At 39.1% G+C, this 25,339-nt stretch overlaps 1 protein-coding gene across 2 annotated transcripts in view; it reads left to right on the top strand.

Annotated features, from left to right (window-relative positions):
• Window positions 1–25,339, top strand: part of SNTG1 (syntrophin gamma 1) — a 471,471-nt gene that overhangs the window by 292,561 nt on the left and 153,571 nt on the right. For both annotated transcript variants that reach the window (XM_057532135.1, XM_007168620.2), the window contains 4 exons: window positions 1,818–1,874; window positions 14,747–14,804; window positions 15,622–15,665; window positions 15,759–15,800. In XM_057532135.1, the coding sequence (XP_057388118.1) occupies window positions 1,818–1,874; window positions 14,747–14,804; window positions 15,622–15,665; window positions 15,759–15,800 (201 nt within the window). The remainder of the gene's footprint in view (window positions 1–1,817; window positions 1,875–14,746; window positions 14,805–15,621; window positions 15,666–15,758; window positions 15,801–25,339) is intronic.

Below are 25,339 nucleotides of genomic sequence, written 5' to 3'. Positions count from 1 at the left end.
AGCTAATGAAGAAGTAGCATCTAGAGGTGGTGTCTGCATTTGCAAGAGCGTGCGTGTGTACCCGTGTGTTCAAAAAACATTAAAATAAGTGCTGCTTCTGAGCTTTTCCGCAGGCTCTGCTGACTCTTTAGTCAAACTCTTCTCTGCATCAGCAATTTTGTATCCAATTTGGAACATGTGCTAAATATTCTCCACCAAAGATTGGAAGGCAGTCTTGTACAGAATGAATAAAGGCACTGCATAGACCTTTAATAACCTGCATGCTCGTCCTTCCTTCAGAGAAAAGCAGGGCTTCAGCACGCACCCTGCTGCTCTGGAGTTTGCTCACCAAATTGCCCTTGTGGCTAATGAGTGCTACGGAAGATGTTCTAGAAACTTTAGGTGATACCATTTGCTATTAAAAATGCATTTGCTTTGACAGATTGAAATCTTTATTTTGAGACAGTTGATGTGGGTTTTCTGAGCTAACTGTACCCTTGGTTTTGATGCTATTTTAAGGAATCAAGTATTTATTCCTTACAGAAAAGAATTAAGAAAATAGCTGTGCCGTCTAAGAACTTTAGTTTAGTTTGATAGGCAGTGGGAAAGCAGCCTGCCTGTCTGTTTGGTAAGACTGAAGACGACCATTTAATCAACTTATCTCTCTGAGTCTCCCAGTATTTGAGCTCCTCTGTGATATAGCTATTGGAATATGATATGGATAAATATTAATTAGATATCTAAATGTGCGGAGTAACTTTTCTTTATTCAGAAAGAAATCTATATAAAGATATATAAGAAATAATTTTATTAAATGTATTTTTCCATTGTACTTAAAATGATAAAATTTGTTTAGAATGTATTTTTTAAACTACCACAGGTGGAATACCTCAGGTGACTATTAAGTAGGGGAGTAGATAATGTAGCCAAATAAACTGAGCCTTTGTGGAGACACAGGGACCAGAAAACAAATACCTATTCCAGGTACCAGGGGAGAAAGGTGGAGTCTAAACCTTTCTAGGTAGGGGAAGGTTCAAGAAGATGAGAAGGTTATAAATAAATGGAGAAGGTTATAAATAAAAGCTCTCAGCCCTTCAGCATGCCAGGAGATATGCATTATGTAGAGATGATCACCATAAAGCAGTAATATTGATTTTTTTATTGGAAACTAAAGGATTTTTCCAAATGTGGCTCTTTGCGATTTTTAAGTTTCATATGCCAGTGGTTGAATGATTGGTTCCATTGTGGAAGGGAAAAGAGGACTGCTTTTGAAAACTGATAATTTTATTATAATTATCAGTTAACTGTAAAATGCATTCTTCTTTCAAACAAGCAATCATTGTGAACCCAGTTTATTTAGAGTTCCAACCCCAGACGTACACATGGACCATTTACGTGCTGAAACATTGCAGTCTCCCAGCCCGGCACTCAAGTCTCCGCAAACCACATGACCGGTAGTAATGGAGATATGACCTTGGTTGGCAAAGATAATATTTACCATGTGATGTTGAATTATTTTTCAACAACAAGAATACATAATGTGAGAATGAGAAGAGGTTTTAAAGTTCAGATTCCAAACTATGTCCAAAAAATCATTGAAAGAAGTTAACTTGAGAATTTAGCAGTTTAATAAACTGCAGTCCCTTTTATCTTGACAAATAAATTGTTAGCCTTCGATTTAAAAATTCCAAAATACTCCATTTATTGCACGGTTTGGGGCCTTTATGCTGTCACAAAATGTACTTTTTTTGAAGAGCAAGCACAAAACCCAACAGAGGAAAATGGTGTGTAGGTATAGTAGCAGGCAACACTAACCACTGTTAAAATCTGTCTTTCAGGAAAGAACGGTGACCATTAGAAGACAAACTGTAGGAGGATTTGGATTAAGCATAAAGGTAGCCCATCTCTCCTGTCTACCCTTACAGAGTCTGTGCTGTAGCGCCCGAGTTTCTGTGAACTTTAACTTTTTGCAGATAAGTAGACGAGAATGGCTATAGCAAACTCCTCAGTATTTGGACTGAGATGAAATTAAGCAGGCTCTCAAAATCTTGGCCACCTTTTGATTAAGAGATTTTAGAAAAGTATTTGGGAAATTTACCTTACCTGGAATTGAATAGAACTCATTAATTTTCTTTATCTGGTTTCATCGAAAATATCAAATATGGTCTTGCGGTGTGCCTATCTTTTAACGAGCCAGAGCGGGAAATACTGGTCTGTCAATGAAAGGAGCTGAACACGTTTTAGGTTCATATAAGGTGTGATAGTAAGTTAAGCATTAGTTCTGTTCTAGTCATCTTTTTCTTTTGTACAGTTTTCTTTTTTTATTTAAGAAATCAGTAAAATCTCATGTTCCAATGCCAAGTATATAGGATAGATTTAAAGTTTTAGCATCTCAATTCTTTTAAAAACGGACCATATCTGTTCTTTTCTAGTTATTATTACATTTCAAAGGGCTTTTCTTTCTGTATATCACTGACTATTAAAGATGTACCACACCTGCAATGTATCATCAATGAAACAAAATATAAATTTTAAAAAAGGACAGAAAGTTATATAAATATTGAAAAAATTAACTCAGTGATTTTAAATGCCCTTTAGAAACCTACATCTCTGCAGAGATCAATGAAATTTAACTTTATCTTGGTTGTTGGGTTAGGCATTTTGCCTGTATAGGGTGAAAATCATACATCTCAGGTGTACATTTCATGAAATTTTAACACAGCTTGAGGTACATACACTTGGAAAGTGGAACTCTAAATTCGGTGACTGTCATCTCTAGTTGACATTATGAAAATGATTCAGAAAACTGACCAATGTAGAGTAGCATGGTCTTTGTCAAATGATGAGAGAGTATTACTATATGAAATGTTAGTTTTAAGGTTTATTTTTTACCTTCACTCTATCTGTCATCAACTAAGGCCAAGGAGATACGTAGGACAAATTATAGGATGTGGAAATGATGTTGTGGGAATAAACCAAGAAACAAGTTTTCTTGTTTTTGTTTTTTTCCATATTTATTGAGATTGCCATGAAGGATTTAAAGGTACCACTGAAGATAGTAAATGTCCATGAAGAGAGAACAGGAGCTGAGTGTGAATAAAACCCATTCACAAGAGCTGCTTTCATTTGACATAAGCACTGACTCTCCTTCTGGGAGTGGAGCTGTATGAATTTTGTGCAGGATGGAAATGTTCTTTTCTTTCTGTTCTATTTCCATTTAGAGTGAAACTCGATAATACAATGTTACTTATTTTTACTGAAATACCACATTTTAACCTAGACAGTTTTTAAACATTAAGAATTTTGCCAAATAAATCATTTCTGTTTAATATTTACCTTATTTCAACCCAAACAAAACTCTTATACATGTAATAAATAGAGTTATTTTTTAAATCAAATAAGTGTATATTTTCCATTCAAAATACTGGCCACAGAAGTAATATTTGAATTGTGATGAGTGCCATGTATTAAGAGGTTTGACAAAAAACAAAACTATTTTATAATTCTTATGACACACAAACCAACCAGAAATGAAAACATCAGTATTTTTATTTAGAATATTATCCATTCAGCCTGAAGACTTTCCTTTCAGGGTTTTCCATCTTAGGTTTCTCACTACTTACCTCTGACCTTTGCTTTCCTATTTTTAAACTATCTTTCATTCCGTTAACGTATTTCAACATGTGATTATTTGTTTATCATTCACTTATTTATTTTAAATAGCAATATTTTATACAAATCCTTTTCCCCTTTACCCTGTCATATGTAAATTGGATAAACTGTGTTTATCCATTTGCATTATTTTCTTTAGATCTGAGAATTAAAATATACATAAGCAACAGTTTAAGAAAGTATTCTAGCCTAAATGCAAAATTCATATTTTGATGCTGACCATTTATTTATCTATCGATTTAGCAAATCTAGTGACTGGCCCTGGGGTGCAATGAGGTGGGATCTAGAGGCATGGCCTGCACACGTGTCCACTTGGTCCCGCCTGTGTCTCTAAGTCACAGTGCCTCCCCAGCCCCGTCCGTGCCCCCAGCCCCGTCCATCCCCAGCCCCGTCCATGCCCCCAGCCCCGTCCATGACCTCAGAAAAAAACAGAGAGGAACTCCAGCCCTCCCTGCTGACCTGACCCTTGGCCATGAGAGGCTTCTGGGGTTTGTGCAGGGTACTCACTCCTTTCTCAGTCTTCCAGGAATCCTTCCCTTTTACACCATCTTTAGTCTCGTGCTGCTTTTTAGAGCCATTCCCATATCTGCTGTAACTTTGGATCTTTTCTGACAATTGTTTGGGATGCTTCGTGGCTGTTACCATTACTCAGTCTTCCTTGATTCAAATATCCCTCAGAAATCACAAACTTGGGTGTTTTTCCCCTTGTATTAGTTTTTGTTCTTGTTTGCATCTCATTAAAATGCCAAGCTCTTCTAATTACATTTTTAGATTTCAAAAACAAAACATTCTCCAAAAGCTAGACAGAAGAATCAGTAAACTTTCCACTTATGATCACCTATTTTTCTGTGTCCTCAGACTGAAGCTGCTCCTAGAAGCTCTCAGGTTCCTGCGCCCACCTGGTTTACATCCTCAGCTTCCCTGCAGGAATGCCCTCTTCACCTTGATCTGCACGTGGCCTCTGGCTCTGCTCTAGGTGCACCACTATTCCTATTGCATTTTCTGGTCCGCTTGTCTGAACCATCCAGATACTTACCATTTCTAAATATAAATTAATGGTCTCCACACTACACCCCCAGTAATCACCAAAGTTTCTCATCAGGGGATCTAATAGTCCTGCATTTTTGCCCCATTCTTCTTGTAAGAATTACCATATAATCACCTTAAAGTAAGCTGCCATCTTGACTTCCTGAGACTTTAATTTTTCTTCTATATCTCTTAAAATGCAATACCATCCATTTGCATATTATTAAATCATACCTCCGGCCATTGTCATTAGAAGAATTACCTTTTAGAGAAAGAGTGTTTTGAATATTATTACTAGAAAGATGTTTTATGGAGTATTTTTCAAAAGGCTCAGCTCTTCTTACCTAAACAATAAGTTATCGATGTCCATCAGGGAAATGTTTGTGATCAAAGGTGATTTCTATCTGGAGTCTTTAACTTTGCAGAAATCAAAGTGGAATTATAAGTATTATTACCATTAAAATCTTATCATTTATAAACAATAATTGCTAATATTTATTAACTGCTCTTGAAGTGCCAGATTTTGAGCTAAATACTTTATATTGTTTCCTTCGGTCTTTAGTATCCAGAAAGTAGATAACTGTTGTTAGACCTCTACAGACAATGAGATTAAGTATTAAGAGGTTAAGTGATTTACCTGTTTGTTGTAACTGGCAGAGCTGGGCCTCAACCCCCATCAAAGCTGATGACATAGTCCTTATTCCCAAGAAATATGCTCTATAGCTGTAAGACCTGCACTAAATTATCTCTACGCTCTCTATTTGGAAACATAAATAATGTTTCCTCTCTAAGTTATTCACATTCTGGTTTATTTAAAACTGAAATAAATGGATTGAAATGTCCAGCATCAAGCAAACAATTTCTTAATATCCAGGGTTGGGTATTATATCATATTTACCAAATAAACATATACATCTTCATAGTAGTTGTCATAAATGTCTGTATTTTCATTTATTAGTGATTTCAGGTCAAAAGTCTTTAAATATCAATTGTTGCTACAAGCACAGGCAATTTGCATTCATTTCCTCATTCTGCCCTGTTCTCATTATTTGAGTCTGATTCTTCTGTTTCCCCCAAAGGTATGTACAGAGTACATACCTTTGCACCACAGAAGTAGGAGGGTAATAAGCAGGTAATAAAGTTTAGCTAGAAGAGTGTGCATTAGTTCCAAGAATCAGGTAAAACCACTGATGAATTATCATTTGAAGGATGATTTTTTAACTTAAATAGCTTATTGAGATGTAATTCACATACCATACAATCTACCCATTTAGAGTGTACAATTCAGTGATTTTTATTACATTCACAGATGTGTGCACCCATCACTACAGTCAGTTTTAGAACATTTTCATCCACTGAGGAGAAACCCATACCGTCAGCATTCCCCTTCTATCCCCCATCCCCCGGCTCAGGTCTGAGCAAGCAGCAGTCCACTTTCTGCCTCTATAGAATTCCCTATTTTGGATTTCCATATGAAGGCAATCATAACTTATATGGGAAAGCCATTAATTTTGCCAGAGCTAGACTAAGTGATTTTGGCAGATAAGCATGGCATTCAAATGTATAAGGGTATTTGTCCATGTTCTTTCAGATGATATTCCTTTAGGTGCCTCTCCCACACCTGTTGACTGGGCTCTAAACCTTCATTACTGTCTGTTATTCTCTGTTTGTAAGTGTTTTCCATTCTCTAAATGGATGTGTAATGTTGGGGTCTGTGTATCCTTTTCTTTCCAAAGCCCAGAATATGATTGATTGATTGATTGTAATGAAAATATTGAATTGAAAGGATTTATTTGGCAAGATTCCCAGCATTATAAAAACATTCTGGGTTTGATTTAGTGGAATTTCAGAGTTGTACTGGCAAAATCACTGTATAGAGTCATGCACAAAATGCTTTAGATGGGACTTTATATCCTTGTTCCTATCTAGCTATAAAATTAATTGTGCTTTGTGTAAAGGCTATCTCAAAACTGAAAGGTGTGTGTTTTAATATTCTCTGGGATGCACTCTAGAACGTCACCTCACTTTTTCTAATCTCATTTTACCCTGCATCAACAGAGCTCAAGTAATTCATTTATTCTCTAAACCATGGCCTCAAGCCATACACCCTGGCGGGCCTCAGGACAGGTCAGGGGGAAGATGGTAAAGGAAACCTGCCCTGACCTCAGGCCCTTTACATTCTAGAGGGAAAGCAGACATTGACCAGAGTGTCATGTAGAGAAACGTAAACCCCAGCCATGATCCAGTGCTATAGAAGTAATCACTGCAGGTAAGGAGAAACTGAGGAAGGAGCCCTTTGGCTGAACTCCTGGATGTGGCTAGAGTTTATACCAGGTTAAAAGTAAAGGTAAACAGCTCTCCAGGCAGAGGGGACCGTATATGTAGATGTCCTTTAGCTCAGAATGACGAGGGTCCAGGATAAAGCTTCAGGGGATGCTGAGGACCCTGGCCTTTATTCCGTGTGTGACATGAAGCCTATCACCTGTCTTAAACAGGGTGAGTCGCATTTGATTTCTCTCTGGAAAACTGTTAATATCCCCAGTTAGGTTCAGAACGAAATCTAATTTACTTTAATAAAGCTGGACTGCTCTCACATTTTATTCAATAAATGAAGGCACTGTGACTTTACGTTAAAATTTTATCCCCTGAGTTTTGTCTTAAAATTAGCTCTCTTAATCAATTAATGAAGTGATCTCCTTAAATTAGCTTAAAAATTGTCTCAGAGCTCCAAATGTCTGATTGAAGAAATAAAGTTAAAAAAAAAAACACCTTTGGACTCAAACCATTCAAATTTCAGGAGAAATTTTACATATAAAAGGAAAATGTTGATAAAATAGGGGCTAGTTATATCTTATTATTAAAAGATATTTATAAGTCTCAGGTGTTGAGGGAAGAATGGGATTGCTGAGTTGACCCTCAGAAAATCGATATCTCTAGACCAACCCTGGGGAGAGGTTTCCCACTGTCCCACCATGGTAACCTGCATTAAAAATCTGAGCAATGAGAAAATCTTTAAATTCAGTAGTGCAAGGACAGAAAACTGTGAGAAGCAAAATCAGTTAAAGGAAAATGCTCTGATGACAACCACCAACCTAGAGTGACATAAACTGAATTCTTCTCTGCCCCCAAATATCTGAACCATAATATCTGGATGAGTTTGTTTTCTCTTTTTATATCACGTAAACCTTCATCAGTGCTTGATTTATATTAGCTAACCAGCATCTTATACTAAGAAATGGAGATGTACTCTTAATTTTTTTTCCAGTTTCCAAGGATCTCTAGAAACTATCTGCAACCATGCACATTTGATTTCATTGTTCACCTTCTTAGTTTCTCCTTAAGATCATGATCCTTTCAATGTGCTGTTGGATTCTGTTTGCTAGTATTTTGTTGAGGATTTTTGCGTCTATGTTCATCAGTGATATTGGCCTGTAGTTTTCTTTCTTTGTGACATCTTTGTCTGGTTTTGGTATCAAAGTGATGGTGGCCTCGTAGAATGAGTTTGGGAGTGTTCCTCCCTCTGCTATATTTTGGAAGAGTTTGAGAAGGATAGGTGTTAGCTATTCTCTAAATGTTTGACAGAATTCGCCTGTGAAGTCACCTGGTCCTGGGCTTTTGTTTGTTGGAAGATTTTTAATCACAGTCTCAATTTCAGTGCTTGTGATTGGTCTGTTTAAATTTTCTATTTCTTCCTGGTTCAGTCTCGGAAGGTTGTGCTTTTCTAAGAATTTGTACATTTCTTCCAGGTTGTCCATTTTATTGGCATATAGTTGCTTGTAGTAATCTCTCATGATCCTTTGTATTTCTGCAGTGTCAGTTGTTACTTCTCCCTTTTCATTTCTAATTCTATTGATTTGAGTCTTCCTTTTTTTCTTGATGAGTCTGGCTAATAGTTTATCAATTTTGTTTATCTTCTCAAAGAACTAGCTTTTAGTTTTATTGATCTTTGCTATTGTTTCCTTCATTTCTTTTTCATTTATTTCAGATCTGATCTTTATGATTCCTTTCCTTCTGCTAACTTTGGGGGTTTTTGTTCTTCTTTCTCTGCTTGCTTTAGGTGTAAGGTTAGGTTGTTTATCTGAGATGTTTCTTGTTCCTTGAGGTAGGATTGTGTTACTATAAACTTCCCTCTTAGAACTGCTTTTGCTGCATCCCATAGGTTTTGGGTCATCGTGTTTTCATTGTCATTTGTTTCTAGGTATTTTTTGATTTCCTCTGATTTCTTCAGTGCTCTCTTGGTTACTTAGTAGTATATTGTTTAGCCTCCATGTGTTTGTATTTTTTACTGTAATTGATATCGGGTCTCATAGTGTTGTGGTTTGAAAATATACTTGATATGATTTCAGTTGTCTTAAATTTACCAAGGCTTGATTTGTGACCTGAGATATGATCTATCCTGGAGAATGTTCCATGAGGACTTGAGAAGAAAGTGTATTCTGTTTTTTTTTGGATAGAATGTCTTATAAATATCAGTTAAGTCCATCTTGTTTAATGTGTCATTTAAAGCTTGTGTTTCCTTATTTATTTTCAGTTTGGATGATCTGTCCATTGGTGAAAGTGGGGGGTTAAAGTCCCCTACTATGACTGTGTTACTGTCGATTTCCCCTTTTATGGCTGTTAGCATTTGCCTTATGTATTGAGGTGCTCCTATGTTGGATGCATAAATATTTACAATTCTTATATCTTCTTCTTGGATTGATCCCTTGATCATTATGTAGTGTCCTTCTTTGACTCTTGTAATAGTCTTTATTTTAAAGTCTATTTTGTCTGATATGAGAATTGCTACTCCAGCTTTCTTCTGATTTCTATTTGCATGGAATATCTTTTCACATCCCCTCACTTTCAGTCTGTATGTGTCCCTAGGTCTGAAGTGGGTCTCTTGTAGACAGAATATATATGGTTCTTGTTTTTGTATCCATTCAGCCAATCTATGTCTTTTGATGGGAGCATTTAATCAATTTACATTTAAGGTAACTATCGATATGTATGTTCCTATTACCATTTTCTTAATTGTTTTGGGTTTGTTATTGTAGGTCTTTTCTTTCTCTTGTGTTTCCTGCCTAGATAAGTTCCTATAGCATTTGTTGTAAAGCTGGTTTGGTGGTGCTGAATTCTCTTAGCTTTTGCTTGTCAGTAAAGGTTTTAATTTCTCCATCTAATCTGAATGAGATCCTTGCTGGGTAGAGTAATCTTGGTTGTAGGTTCTTCCCTTTCATCACTTTAAATATGTCTTGCCACTCCCTTCTGGCTTGCAGAGTTTCTGCTGAAAGATCAGCTGTTAACCTTATGGGGAGTCCCTTGTATGTTATTTGTTGTTTTTCCCTTGCTGCTTTTAATATTTTTTCTTTGTATTTAAGTTTTGATAGTTTGATTAATATGTGTCTTGGTGTGTTTCTCCTTGGATTTATCCTGGATGGGACTCTCTGCACTTCCTGGACTTGACTATTTCCTTTCCCATATTAGGGAAGTTTTCAACTATAATCTCGTGAAATATTTTCTCAGTCCCTTTCTTTTTCTCTTCTTCTTCTGGGACCCCTATAATTCGAATGTTGGTGTGTTTAATGTTGTCCCAGAGGTCTCTAAGACTGTCCTCAATTCTTTTCATTCTTTTTTCTTTATTCTTCTCTACAGTAGTTATTCCCACTATTTTATCTTCCAGGTCACTTATCTGTTTTTCTGCCTCAGTTATTCTGCTATTGATTCCTTCTAGAGAATTTTTAATTTCATTTATTGTGTTGTTCATCATTGTTTGTTTGCTCTTTTGTTCTTCTAGGTCCCTGTTAAATGTTTTTTTTGTATTTTCTCCATTCTATTTCCAAGGTTTTGGATCATCTTCACTATCATTACTCTGAATTCTTTTTCAGGTATACTGCCTATTTCCTCTTCATTTGTTTGGTCTGGTGGGTGTTTACCTTGCTCTTTCATCTGCTGTGTGTTTATTTGTCTTCTCATTTTGCTTAATTTACTGAGTTTGGGGTCTCCTTTTCACAGGCTGCGGGTTCGTAGTTCCCTTTGTTTTTGGTGTCTGCCCCCAGTGGCTAAGGTTGGTTCAGTGGGTTGTTTAGGCTCCTGGTGGAGGGGATTCATGCCTGCGTTCTGGTGGATGAGGCTGGATCTTGTCTTTCTGGTGGGCAGGACCACATCTGGTGGTGTGTTTTGGGGTATCTGTGACCTTATTATGATTTTAAGCAGCCTCTCTGCTAGTGGGGCGGGTTGTGTTCCTGTCTTGCTGGTTGTTTGGCATAGGGTGTCTAGCACTGTAGCTTTCTGGTTGTTGAGTGGAGCTGGGTCTTTGCATTGGGATGGAGATCTCTGGGAGAGCTTTCGCCAGTTGATATTACATGGGGCTGGGAGGTCTCTTGTGAACCAATGTCCTGAACTCGGCTCTCCCACCTCAGAGGCACAGGCCTGAGACCTGGCCGTAGCACAAAGACCCTGTCAGCCACATGGCTCAGAATAAAAGGGAGAAAAAAAAGAAAGAAAGAGAGAGAGAAAGAGAGAGAGAGAGAGGGTGGGAGGGAGGAAGGAAGGAAGGAAGAGAGAGAAAGGAAAAAATAAAATAAAAAGAAATAAAGTTATTAAAATTAAAAAAAATTGAATTATTAAAAATTAAAAAATTAAAAAGTAATAAAAGAAAGAAAGAAGAGAGCAACCAAACCAAAAAACAAATCCACCAATGATAACAAGCACTAAAAACTATATTAAAAAAAAAAACAGACAGACAGAACCCTAGGACAAAGGTAAAAGCAAAGCTATACAGATAAAAATCACACAAAGAAGCATACACACACACACTCACAAAAAGTGAAAACTGAAAAATATATATATATATAATAAAAAGGAAGAGAGCAGCCAGATCAATAAAGAAATCTACCAATGATAATAAGCTCTAAATACTAAACTAAGATAAACATAAAACCAGAAAAAATTAGATGCAGAAAGAAAACCCCAAGTCTACAGTTGCTCCCAAAGTCCACCTCCTCAATTTGGGATGATTCGTTGTCTATTCAGGTATTCCACAGATGCAGGTACATCCAGTTGATTGTGCAGATTTAATCCGCTGAGGCTGCTGGGAGAGATTTCCCTTCCTCTTCTTTGTTTGCACAGCTCCCAGGGTTCAGCTTTGGATTTGGCCCCGCCTCTGCATGTAGGTCGCCTGAGGGCATCTGTTCTTTGCTCAGACAGGACGGGGTTAAAGGAGCAGCTGATTCGGGGGCTCTGGATCCCTCCAGCCGGGGGGAGGAAGGGTTACGGATGTGGGGCGAGCCTGCGGCGTCAGAGGCGTCATGACGTTGCAGCAGCCCGATGCATGTTGTGTGTTCTCCCAGGGAAGTTGTCCCTGGATCACGGGACCCTGGCCGTGGCGGGCTGCACCGGCTCCCGGGAGGGGCGGTGTGGAGAGTGACCTGTGCTCGCACACAGGCTTCTTGGTGGCGGCAGCAGCAGCATTAGCATTTCATGCCTGTCTCTGTCATCTGTGCTGACAGCTGTGGCTTGCGCCCGTCTCTGGAACTTGTTTACATGGTGCTCTGAATCCCTTCTCCCTGCGCACCCCAAAACAATGGTCTCTTGCCTCTTCGGCCGCTCCAGACTTTTTCCTGGACTCCCTCCTGGCTAGCTGTGGTGCACTAGCCCCCTTCAGGCTGTGTTTACGCCGCCAACCCCAGTCCTCTCCCTGCGATCCGACCGAAGCCCGAGCCTCAGCTCCCAGGCTCCGCCCGCCCCGGCGGGTGAGCAGACAAGCCTCTCGGGCTGGTGAGTGCTGGTCAGTGCCGATCCTCTGTGCGGGAATCTCTCCGCTTTGCCCTCCGCACCCCTGTGGCTGCGCTCTCCTCCACGGCTCTGAAGCTTCCCCCCCACCCCGCCATGCCCCCAGTCTCCGCCCGCAAAGGGGCTTCCTAGTATGTGGAAACCTTTCCTCCTTCACGGCTCCCTCCCTGAGGTGCAGGCCCCGTCCCTATTCTTTTGTCTCTGTTTTTTCTTTTTTCTTTTGCCCTCCCCAGGTATGTGGGGAGTTTCTTGCCTTTTGGGAAGTCTGAGGTCTTCTGCCAGTGTTCAGTAGGTGTTCTATAGGAGTTGTTCCACATGTAGATGTATTTCTGATGCATTTGTGGGGAGGAAGGTGATCTCCATGTCTTACTCCTCTGTGGTCTTAAAGGTCTCCCTCTGCAAAGTACTTTAAAGACTGAACAATTTTACAGGACTTCACCAGTGGTCCAGTGGTTAAGATTTGCCTTCCAATGCAGGGGATGCGGGTTCAATCCCTATTCAGGGAGCTAAGATTCCCACATGCCTTGGGGCCCAAAACCCAAAACATAAAACAGAAGCAGTATTGTAACAAATTCAATAAAGACTTTAAAAATGGTCCACATCAAAAAAATCTTTAAAAAATTGTTTAAAAAAAAAAGTGAACAATTTTAGGTCTGGAAAATTTTAGGCTTCATTTATTCATTCACTCATTCACTCAACAAACATTTCAAAGCTTAAAAAAGAATCATTATTCCAGGCACTGACATTACATCAATGTAGGAAACAAATAACCAAAATAAATAAATAAATAGATCTATTGCGCTTGTGGAACTTGCTTTGTGGTTAGGAGAAAGAAAACAAATAATATATGTAGGAAATGTGTAAGATTGTAGTAGGTAAGAAGCTAATGAGTATAATGGGGAAAGATAGAACAGAATGCAGGGATTGGGAACTTGGAACCCTCACTGGTAAACATGAAGGGCCTTGGATTCTGTTCCGGGTTTACTGTGCTAACGAAGCACTCCTTTTGTACTGCACCCTCAGTCCTAATCCTGTGCTCTGATCAGATGAGAGATTGTCTTGGACAGGATCAGGGCTTGTTATGGACACAAACACAAAACGCAAAAGCAGAATCAGAAGCCAAGGAAGCTTATACCAGAGACCTTCTGCACAGGCTTAGTGAGGGTGGGTAGGTGAATGTCAGGCTGGTGGGAAATGGTGAGAACAGAGGATTCAGGGGTGGGTTTGAATTTCACCCTGGGTAAGACAGCTTTCAGTATTTTATTTATCACGTCTCTTCTTAATATCCCAGAAGTAGAAAGGACTACTTGCCAAGAAAAGCTTGAAAGCCATTACTGTTCTCTACAACTACTGCCTATCTTATATTTAAATATATTGACAACTCAGTGCTAAATATGGACATTCATGGGAAAAAATGTCTGTTCTAAAATAATTTTTGTCCTTGAAGGAAAAAAGGCTTAGGAGGTTTACTTATTCTGAAGCTACAGAAACCCCAATGGAAATTTAGATTATCTTTTCAACTACCCATGTTAAAAGTGCTGTACTTGTTTTCTACATGAAATCTTATTCTTTAATGCACTTATTTGATTTTTCAACTATTGCTTTCAACCTTCTCAAATCTGTTATATAAAAACCATAATTTTATGCAGTTACTTCAGGGATTTATTTTATTTCCGTCCACATGAGTTTAGCTTACTTATTTTTCTTTGTTTTTTCTATCTTATTTGGTCAGTTAGACAAAGCACTGTTGCAATATTCTTGTCAGTTTACTGTATTCTGTTAATTGTTTAGTATGCACTTTCACACGAAGAGGAATATAATGACCCCTTCCCCATCAGGCATATACACACTCTGTTTTTTTGTACCGATTTGTGTATGTAGTCTCTCCAGACATGCAGCATCCAAAGGGGCCCTTGCTTGGTCCCCAGCATAGAACAACTTAGCCAGATAATGGAAATACATAATTATCTACTGTTTGGAACCCTAAGTAAGAATTTCTACAATGAGCAGCACTGCTACACATTGGAGGAAATGCCTTCTTACGGAATCACCAATCTTAATTTAAAAAATTGAAATTTTCAAAGTCAACTGCTATTAATTATTGCGTGTCACAGAGAAATTCTAAACAGATAAGTTTCTTGGGAGGACAATCTATTTGGTAGAAAAATTCTAGGGGTCTATTTTAATTCTATTTGGTGTCCATTCACATGCTATTCATAACTTGTATAGTTTCCTAACTGAAGGCTGTGTATTTAATTTTTGAGATTAAAAAGCACGATATATGATTTTCTCTTTTCAGGGGGGAGCAGAACATAACATTCCAGTTGTCATTTCAAAAATCTCCAAGGAGCAAAGAGGTAAAGTGTTAAGAGGGCTGCCCTGTGAGTCAGTGTCACTGAGGAACAAGACAATCGTTAGAATCATAAATTCGTATGGGACTGACCAGCCGGGTTCCCGTGACCAGGCAGCACGTGACGGTTCCGACGGCCGAGTCCAAATCCTTTACCCGCCCGGCGGGCAGGGAGGGAAGACAGTAGAGCAGGCAGCTGTGTGTGAGCCGGAGTTTGCATGACTGCACAGTGTCCCATTAACACGCAAGCATAGAAACGGGTCTGATGCTTACAGGTCACATCAGTTACAGGCAACTCCAGTTATATATATTTTTTTCAGTTTTCATATGCAATTTAACTCAGCCCTTCATATAAAATTTCATCCAGGAAAAACTCTGAAGATGTAAAGCAACTGTTACAATGACCGAAATCACTGAGACAGCCTAGTGTTTAAAAAGAAACGGGGAGCTGATTCCATTGCCGATGGAGTGAATGTCTAGCTCTAAACGTTTTCATAGATGCCTTAATGCTCTCATAAAAACATGAGGACATTTAGTCCTCCATCCAGAAGCTTGGCCAATTTTTGGCAACTAAGATCTGAAATGATAGAATGAAATGGAACTATCACAGCATGTGTTTCAATTCAGCTCATGTTTCAATCATAGGAGTTGAATCATGTGATTGTTTTTGCATTTCTATTACCTGTGGATCTTTTAAGATGCTACCCATATAACACATTTCATTTTTTTCCTTTTATCAGTTTTGACTTTATTTAATTAAAAACTCTTTCATCTGTGTGAAGGAAGTAGACGATGCATAATCAGTTGTCCTTCTCCATTCACAGCTGAGCTCTCAGGACTGCTCTTTCTTGGGGATGCAATTCTGCAGGTACACACCTTACCATTACTTTCCATGTGCAACCAGAGCATAAAGTCAATTCACAATATACCACGTGAAGCTGTGTCTCTCTTTCCATTGCAGATAAATGGGATTAATGTGAGAAAATGCAGACATGAAGAAGTGGTGAGTTTTCTTTACTTTTTCCTAATATCATAATTTTCCCCATGTACACATGAGGATTTAGGGCATTGCTAAAAACTTTTCATTTTATTCATTAGGAAATATGACGCTGGTCCAGTGTGCTATCAGACTTTCAGAAAATCTCTTACTTGGTGTTTGGGTTTTTTTTTTTGTATATTAGAAACAGATCAGTGAGCATCACTCAGGACAAAATGTAATTCAAAGAAATACTTAAGGGGGGCCGTTTGCTGTGTTTTCCAGTTTTTCGGTTAATTTCTACTAGTCCGTGTCCGCTAAGTAGATCTCTAGGTGAAATATATCTCTAAATCTTTGCAAATGTTTAGAAGCTTATAAACAGTAAAATTTATGTTTGTAAAATTTTATCTAGTAGCCGGGGCAATGGGAAGAGCATGTAAAGACTGTGTGTGTGTGCGTGTGCGTGTGTGCGTGCGTGTCTCTGTGTGTGTGTGCATGCGTGTGCGTGCACGTGTGTGTGCGCATGTGCGTTGTGTGCGCGTGTGTGTGCGTGCGTGTGTGTGTGTGAGAGAGAGACAGAGACAGAGACGACATTTAGAGACACTTCATCTCAAGGCTCGCAGGTTCAGCTCACTAGACAGCTACACAGAAAGGTCAGCAGTGCTTACTCTGATATTTTCTTGGATGTTGGTAAATGTGCAGATTTGAAGCCCGGCCTCAGATACTTTAATTCACTCAGCTTATGTGACTCAGGAATTTGTATTTTAACAACGGGCCCAGCAGTTTCACTGTCAGCGGCCTCTAATCTACATCTTGGGAAAAGCTGGAAGGTTGAGCAGCTTCTGTGGAGCTGAGGGAGGGCATAAAAAATGATGCAGAAAAGAACAGGCCGGTGTCGGGCGTTTGGGAAACGTTTTTCATGGCTGATTCAATAACATTCATAGAACCTTCACTGAATCTCCGTATCAGCTCACAGGGGAAAGGAGAGAGGAGAAAATATGCCTAAAGTTTTGTACTCAAGGGTCAAACAAAATGAAAATACCGTAAGCCTCTGGCTTCTCGCGGCTCCAGTTCACTTGGTTTGTGAAGACGTTGCCCCGCTACTATTTGGAGAAAACTCTTCTGATATATTTACATATTTCAGACCTCAAAGAGGCAACTCCCAGCGTCTGAAAAGCCCCAGCTCCACAAGCAGAGCTGTTGGAGAGCGTTCTCTGTGGGACAGGCAAGGTGTGTCCATATTCATCGCTCGGTTTTTCTCTCAAAAATCCTACTTGATTTTTCAAAAATCACCCCTTGGTGAACCTCGCATAAAATATACGTACTTCACATCTCAGGCTTATGTCAAATAGGTACAGGGAAAAGCAATATTTGAGAACAGAGTTCTAGACAAATGAGAAGCAGCACATCACAGACCACTCGGTTCTGAATACACACAAATTTCAAATACAGCCCTGTAACAAAGATATTTTAACTTTAGTCTTTTTTCAAAAGTACAACGTGATTTTAAACTCATTGTCCAAGGAGCAAAAACAAGTGCGTTCGCTTCCAGAACCGCATGCTGTTCCACGGAGCCCTGTTTGCAATTTGCCCTTCAGAGGCAAGCAGCACGCTCACACTCACTGTGGTGAGGCTTTGATTAAACAGATCCGCGTGGCGTGAAAGATTAGAATGCGCTAATCGCGCCACTTCCGAATGGTGTTCATTCTGTTTCAAAGTAGAGGGATTTAAGATTGTATTGCAAATTGCACGTGGCCCTTCACAACAAACTTTTACTCTTTTGAGAGGTTTAACCATATCAGCTTTGAAGTGTAGGTAGTGATATTCTTATTTGGTTCCAATCTTTCACTTTGCAACAGTGATTAGGTGCTTTTGTCTTCACTGCTAGTTATCTAAGCAAACAGACTGACTTACACCTCAGTGGGACTGAGATATTAATTAAATGTTTAAGAACAGACGTATATGGGCAGAAAAGGTCACCACAAGCTCAGAGGTGTGGATGGTTTTAAGAACCATGCTGACGGACCGTGTTCCTCATTCCAAGTCAGGGCCCCCAGAGGCCCAAATTCAGAAAGAAGCCCGGGAAGGAATGACAGTAGGTTGTTTGTGCCTGTGACTTTCTTTTATTCACCTACACTATTCACTGCCATTGTTAGCCGTCTACATCATTCGTAGATGCCTTCAACGGTGTAGCCGTAGCTTCTGTGATGGAGCTAGCTACAGGCTTGATCTGTGTGGCCAGGGATCCCTGCCCTCCGCGTGGGCACTCAGTGGACTGTTGTTAACGGATTCTTTAGCTAAATAACTAGAATTAGGTCATCACGGCGTCTGCGTCTGTATGTTTCTCATGTCTGGGTGTGCGATCATCAATTCTGGGCTTCACCCACATCACCCCGGGCATTCTTCTCGCTAGAAGATTGCGAAGGAAGAAAAGCTACCAGTTTCCTGACCAAGAAAGATTAGAGCAGGTGCCAGCTTTGAGACCGAAAAAGAGTTTCATCTGTTTTTTGTTTTTACGGTCTTATTGATAGAAAACATTAGATAATTAGAATTGCAAATAACCATCACCCTGATTCTGAATTTGTGACTTTGAACCAAACTCTACAATTGTGTAATTTTTACAGGAGCAGAATGAATAGCTCAAATTATGTAAGTTAAAATGATATATTCATGCAATGAGAACAAATTTCGATAAAAGAAATACAAAATGTTGTTTAATAACATTTTAATTGTTATGAGATATGCTTAACTTAATTCAAAATTTCCATTGGAATTTTCTTTTTTAGCTTAGATTAATCAGAAAATAAAATTACAAGAGTTACATCATATCATCTGAAAATGAGGCATTAGTTTATATATTGGAACCATTTAGGAGATTTTATGAGTTATCAAGGAACATATTTAGGATGTGATTTGGGAACATAAAACATTTTAGGTCGTGGGAGGGAGGGAGACGCAAGAGGGAAGAGATATGGGAACATATGTATATGTATAACTGATTCACTTTGTTATAAAGCAGAAACTAACACACCATTGTAAAGCAGTTATACTCTAATAAAGATGTTTAAAAAAAAACAAAAAACAAACAAACAAAAACATTTTAGGTCCTGGCAAAACGCTTAAATTGTCATTAACATATCATGTTGCACCTAACTGCTAACAATTCTCAATTTGTTTTCAGTTTGGAAATAGGTTTTGAGGTCTAATGGATTAAGATTTTCCTCAAGAATTCTGACTGCAGTGGACTCTTTTTCTCTGAATTAACTACCACAGAGGAAAGCCATACATGAAATCACTAGACTTTTACTATTTCCCACCAGTTTGGGAAGCGTTAAGCGTAAAGACAAAAAGGTGTTACATATTGTTTATTGTATCTCTGATTTTGAAAAGCAATAAAATATCTAGAACTTGACTAATTCACATCCTTAGATTGTCATTAACACCCTTAGGAGTTCCTTCTCTGCTGGACCCTCAGGTCTGCCCCCTCATTAGGCTATGAATGGAGACAGCACAGGTGGCAAGTTCATTAACTCCGTGCTCTTCACTCCTGGCTGCTGATTCCCAGCAAATCCCTACTTGTTGTCTTACACAGACTCAAGACCCGTTTCGCAGCACCCTCGACAATGACACAAAGCCAGGCCAGATAAACCCTTCCTAAGTGGAGCACCAGCTAATTCCCACCCAGAAGAATCGGCAGGGAGGACACACAGCAGGAGGCCCAGGTGGACCCTGTGTACAGAGAAGAGCAAGTGACCGGGGGTAGAGACAGGCGTGCGGACGTCACCGCGCCCCGACGAACACGCTCCCCAGTCACTCTCCTGCCCCACGGATCAGGGGGAGGACGGGAGGCGTGTGTTACCCAGATTATCCAGCTCTCACATCGCTGGCGTTTTATTTTCAGCGTGATCGGACTGAAAGGCAAGGAGAAGAAAGGGTCTGAGGATGGAAATTTGCACACCTAAGTTAGAATTTTTGTTATAGGTATTTTCCAGCTGTCTGATGACCATAAAGGGCCTACATTTCTCTGACCCTCATTTTTTATCTGAAAGATGAAGCGTTTGAAATAGATCACTCTTGATGTATTTTGCAGCTCACTCATGAGAAAGTGCCTGGGAATGTGTATGTTTTTTCTCTTTTGCAATTTTAATAGACTTTATCTTTTAGAAGCCTTTTAGGTTTACAAAATAATTGTGCAGAAAGTTTTCTCCCCATCTTGTCTCACACAGAGTATCCCCTCTTACTAAGATCATGGGCTGCTGTCGACATTTCTTACAGTTGGTGAACCGCTACTGATGCATCACTTTTTTTCTTTCACATCTTTATTGGAGTATAATTGCTTTACAATGGTGTCTTAGTTTCTGCAGTGTAACAAAGTGAACCAGCTATACATATACATATATCCCCATATCTCCTCCCTCTTGCGTCTCCCTCCCACCCTCCCTATCCCACCCCTCTAGGTGGTCACAAGTCACCGAGCTGATCTCCCTGTGCTTTGCAGCTGCTTCCCACTAGCTGTCTATTTTACATTTGGTAGTGTATATAAGTCCATGCCACTCTCTCACTTCGTCCCAGCTTATCCTTCCCCCTCCCCATGTCCTCAGGTCCATTCTCTACATCTACACCTTTATTCCCATCTTGCCCGTAGGTTCTTCAGAACCATTTTTTTTTTTTTTTTAGATTCCATATATATGTGTTAGCATACGGTATTTGTTTTTCTCTTTCTGACTTACTTCACTCCGTATGACAGACTCTAGGTCCATCCACCTCACTACAAATAACTCAATTTTGTTTCTTTTTATGGCTGAGTAATATTACATTGTATATATGTGCTGGGTGTTTCCACACCCAGTTTTCCCCATTATTAACATCCCACATTGTTACATTACATTTCTTACAAGGAATAAACCAGTACTGATACATTATTATTAACAAAAGTCTATTCTTTATTCAAATTTCTTTAGTTTTTACCTAGTACTTCTTTTCCTGTCCCAGGATCCCATCCAGATTACACATCACATGTAATTATGTCTCCTTTGGCTCCTCTGGGCTGTAATAGTTTCTAGGACTTCTTTTTTGATAACTGTTACACTTTTGAGGGGGACTGGTCAGGTATTTTGCGGGCTGAATCTCCATTTGGAGTTTTCCGATTATTTTGTGTGATTAGACTGGGCTTATGTGTGTTGGGAGGAAGATGACAGAGGCACAGTGCCGGTCTTATCACGTCTTATCACGTGTACCTGCTGTCATGACTGCATCACCAGCACCTGGATGAGGGAGAGTCTGCCAGGTTCCTTACTCTGTGGTCCTTGTTCCCTTTCCATGCTGTGCTCCTTGGAAGGAGATCCTACACTTATTGGGGAATATGCTCTACCTCCACAGGGGCGGACTGTCTGCGTACATTCCCTGGAATTGTGCTGCATATGAGATTTGTCTGTTCACCTCAATTTTTAAAATTTATTCAGTCATTTTGACAGATCAGTGTGGACTGTGGATACTTCTTTTATACTCTGGGCTATAAGCTTTTCCAGTTGGTTTTAGTGTTGCTTTGAAAAGTCCTTGGGATTTTTTTTTTTTTTTTGGAGCACTTTCTCAGTTTCTGGCGCTAAAAGATGTTTCAGGCTCATCTTGTACCTTTCCTGCCAGTCCAAGAGTCAGCCATTCCTCCCAGAGGCCCTGCTTTGCTTTGTTAGAGAATGTTGGAGAAACCACATTCTGGGAGCTGGTGTGCTCATTGCTTGTGGAGTAGCTGTGCCTTCTAGGCCCCTCAGCTCACAGAGCAGGAGGTGTGTGTGTGTCGTGTGTGTGTGTGTGTGTGTGTGTGTGTGTACTGAATTGCTCACATACCTACTCTGTACCTACATTAAGCTAAACGTGAGTTTACATGGCTGCCGCTAAGGGAACCCGTCATCACACAGACAGTCCTAGCCTCCTCCCCTTGCTTATCTGTAGCCTCCCACCAACAGATGCTACACCATCTGCCATCTGCTTATTTAATTGTTCTAATCCAGTACATACGTACAGCAGGATCAGGGCAGTTAACCCACTCCCTGGTGGGAAAACTTGACTAGGTAGAGGATTGATATACTGTTCTTTTTTGCCTTTAGTCTTGCAGATTTCATTAATTTCCAGATTCACTTAGGTCAGTTCCACTCTCCTAAGCCCTTCAGTGAGGTTGTTTCAGATGTTCGTAATACATTCAGATTCTCTTGTCATATCCTGCATTCAACTGTGATATCCCTTAACCTCCTAAATGATTTTTTTTAGAGATTTGCACACATTAAGGCTCACTCACCTTTTAGCTACAAATTCTACAGGTTTTGACAAGTGCATAATACCATGTATCCACCATTACGATGTCGTACAGAATAGTTTCACTGCCCTAAAAAACTCCTCCTCAGCTGTTTCCTCCCCACATCATGGCCCTCTAGAAATGACCATTTCACTGTCTGTATAGTTTTGCCTTTATCAAAATGTCATATAATTGAAATCATAGAGAATGTAGCCTTTTCAGAATGGCTTCTTTCACTTAGCAACGTGCATTTATGAATGATTCATGTCTTTTAGCTCTTGATAATTTATTTCTTTTTGAGCACTGAATAATATTTCATGGTCCAGACAATGGAATATTAAGCAACTTCACTACAGTTTTTAAAAAATCTATTTACCTATTGCAGGACATTGTGCTTACTTCCAGTTCGTGGTGATTATGAATAAAGCTGTTATAAATATTTGCAGGCAGGTTTTTGCATGGACATTAAGTTTTAAATAAATTGAGTATAACTTAGGAGGTGTATTGCTGAATTATATGGTAAGATTATAGTTAGTTTACAAGAAACTGCCAAACTGTCTTCCAAAATGGCAGTACCATTTTGCACATCCACGAGCAATAAAGGAGAGTTCCCATTGCTCTGTATCCTTACCAGCAATTGGTACTTTCAGTTTTGTGGATTTGAACCATGTGTGCAGTGGTATCTCATTGCTATTTTAATCTACAATTCCTTAATGACAGATGATGTTAGGCATATGTTCATATGCTTATTTGCCCTCTTTGTATTTTCTTTGGTGATGTCTATTCACATACCTTGCCCATTTTTAAATTCAGTTGTTTGTTTTCATATTGTTGAATTTAACAAAGTTCTTTATATATATATTGGAGATAGCTCCTTGTTTGTATTGGCTACCACATCAGATATATGTTTTAAAAATATTTTCTCCCTCTCTGTGGATGGGTTGCCTTTTAATTTTCTTTAAAAGTATATTTTGCAGAACAGGACTTTTTTTTTTCTCTTTATTAATTTTATTTATTTATTTATTTTGGCTGTGTTGGGTCTTCTTTGCTGCGTGCGGGCTTTCTCTAGTGGCGGCAAGTGGGGGCTACTGTTCGTTGTGGTATGCGGGCTTCTCATTGTGGTGGCTTCTCTTGTTGTGGAGCACAGGCTTCAATAGTTGCAGCACGCGGGCTCAGTAGTTGTGGCGCATGGGCTTAGTTACTCCGCGGCATGTGGGGTCTTCCCGGACCAGGGCTCGAACCCACGTCCCCTGCAATGGCAGGCGGATTCTTAACCACTGCACCACCAGGGAAGCCCAGAACAGAACTTTTTAATTGTAATAAAGTCCAACGCATGAATTATTTCATGGCCATAAAGATGACTTTATTTCCTTCTTTAAGTCAATGTAACTTTATTTTTCCATTATTGTCATACTGCACTAGCCTGGACTTCCAGCGTAACTTGAGTATTCATTGTGAGAAAATATGTCCTTTCCTTGTTCCTGGTCTCAGTGGGAACGGGTCTGGTTTCTCATCATTAAGTATGATATTAGCTGTGGGTGTTTTGTAGATGTTCTTTATCAAGTTGAAGAAGTTCCCCTATATTCCTAGTTTGCAGGCAGTTTTAATCATGGATGTATGTTGAGTTCTTTCAAGTGCTTTTTCTGCATCATTTGATATGACCATACTTGTTTTGTTCTTTAAACATTTGATGCATAGATTACATTGATTGAATTTACAATATTGAATCATCCTTGCTTACCTGGAATTAATCCACCTGGTTGTGATGTATAATTACTTTTATACATTGTTGGGTTTGATGCGCTAGTAACTTTTTGAAGATCATTGCATAAATTCTGATAAGATATATTGGTCTTAATTTTGTTTTTCTGTAATATTTTTAAAATCGTTTTTGGTATTAGGATAATGCTGGCATCAAAGAATGACTTAGAAAGTGTTGCCTCTGCCTCTATATTCTAGACAAGACTGTGGAGGATCGGTTCCGTTCCTTCATTAAATATGTGACAGAACACACCAGGAAAACTTTCTAGTTTAGGTGGGTTTTTTTGGTTCAATTTATTTAATACATATAGGCCATTTCAGAATATCTATTTCTCCTTGTGTGAGTTTTAGTAGTTGCGTTTTTCAAAGAATTGATCCATGTCACCGAGGTTATCAAAGTTGTGGGCATAGAGTTGTTTGTAGTATTCTACTATTAGCCTTTTCTTAATGTCCATGGGATCAATAGTGATGACCCCTCTTTCATTTCCGATATTGGTAATTTGTATCTTCTCTATTTCTTGATTAATCTGGTTAGAGGTTTATCAATTTTTATTTATCACTTCAAAGGACAGGTGTTTAGTGTCATAGACTTTTCTCTGTTGTTTTTGTTTGTTTGTTTTCCATTTCACTAATTTCCTGTGTGATTTTATTATTTGTTTTCTTCTTTGTGCTTTGGGCTTTGACTGCTCCACTTTTTCTATTTCCTATAGTAGAAGCTTAGATCATTGACTTTAATCATCTTTATGAATATATACATTTAATGGCATAAATTTTTCTCTAAGCACAGCTTCCCACAAATTTTGAAGAATTCTATTTCATTTTTATTTAGTTCAAAGTATTTTTAAATTTCTCTCCAAACTTCTTCTTTGACTCATGTGTTATATAGAAAGGTATTCCCCAAATATTTGGGGGACTTTCAAGCTATCTTTCTGGTACTGACTGCTAGTTTAAATTCCTTGTTGTCTGGGGGCATAGTTTGTATGATTTATATTCTTTTTGATTTGTTAAGTTTTGTGTCTGGCCTAGAATCTGGTCTATCTTTGTGAATTTTCCATATAAGCATGGGAGGAATATGCATTTTGCTGTTTTTGGACGGAGTGTTCTGCAAAAGATGGGAGTCCCTCCTTATCTGTGGTTTCACTTTACTTGGCATCAGTGACCCAAGGTCAACCACAGTCCAAAAATATTAACTAAAAGATTCCAGAAATAAGCAATTCCTAAGTTTTCAACCGCGCGTCATTCTGAGGACGGCGATGAAATCTCGCAATGTCAGCTCCGTCCTCACAGGACAGGAATCATCCCTCCGTCCGTGTTCCACTTCAGTCACTCAGCAGTCGCGGGGGTAGCAGGTCTACTGTCTCCCAGGGTCGCAGTGCTTGTGGTCAGGCAACCTTTAATCTACGTAATAATGGCCCAAAGGGCACGAAGAATGATGCTGGCAGTTCGGATACGCCAAAGAGAAGCTGTGAAGTCCTTCCTTTAGGTGAAAAGGTGAAAGTTCTCAACTTCATAGAGG

The sequence above is a fragment of the Balaenoptera acutorostrata genome, chromosome 17, assembly GCF_949987535.1.
Source record: "Balaenoptera acutorostrata chromosome 17, mBalAcu1.1, whole genome shotgun sequence".
NCBI lineage: Eukaryota > Metazoa > Chordata > Mammalia > Artiodactyla > Balaenopteridae > Balaenoptera > Balaenoptera acutorostrata.
This window is presented reverse-complemented; position numbering and strand designations above follow the sequence as displayed.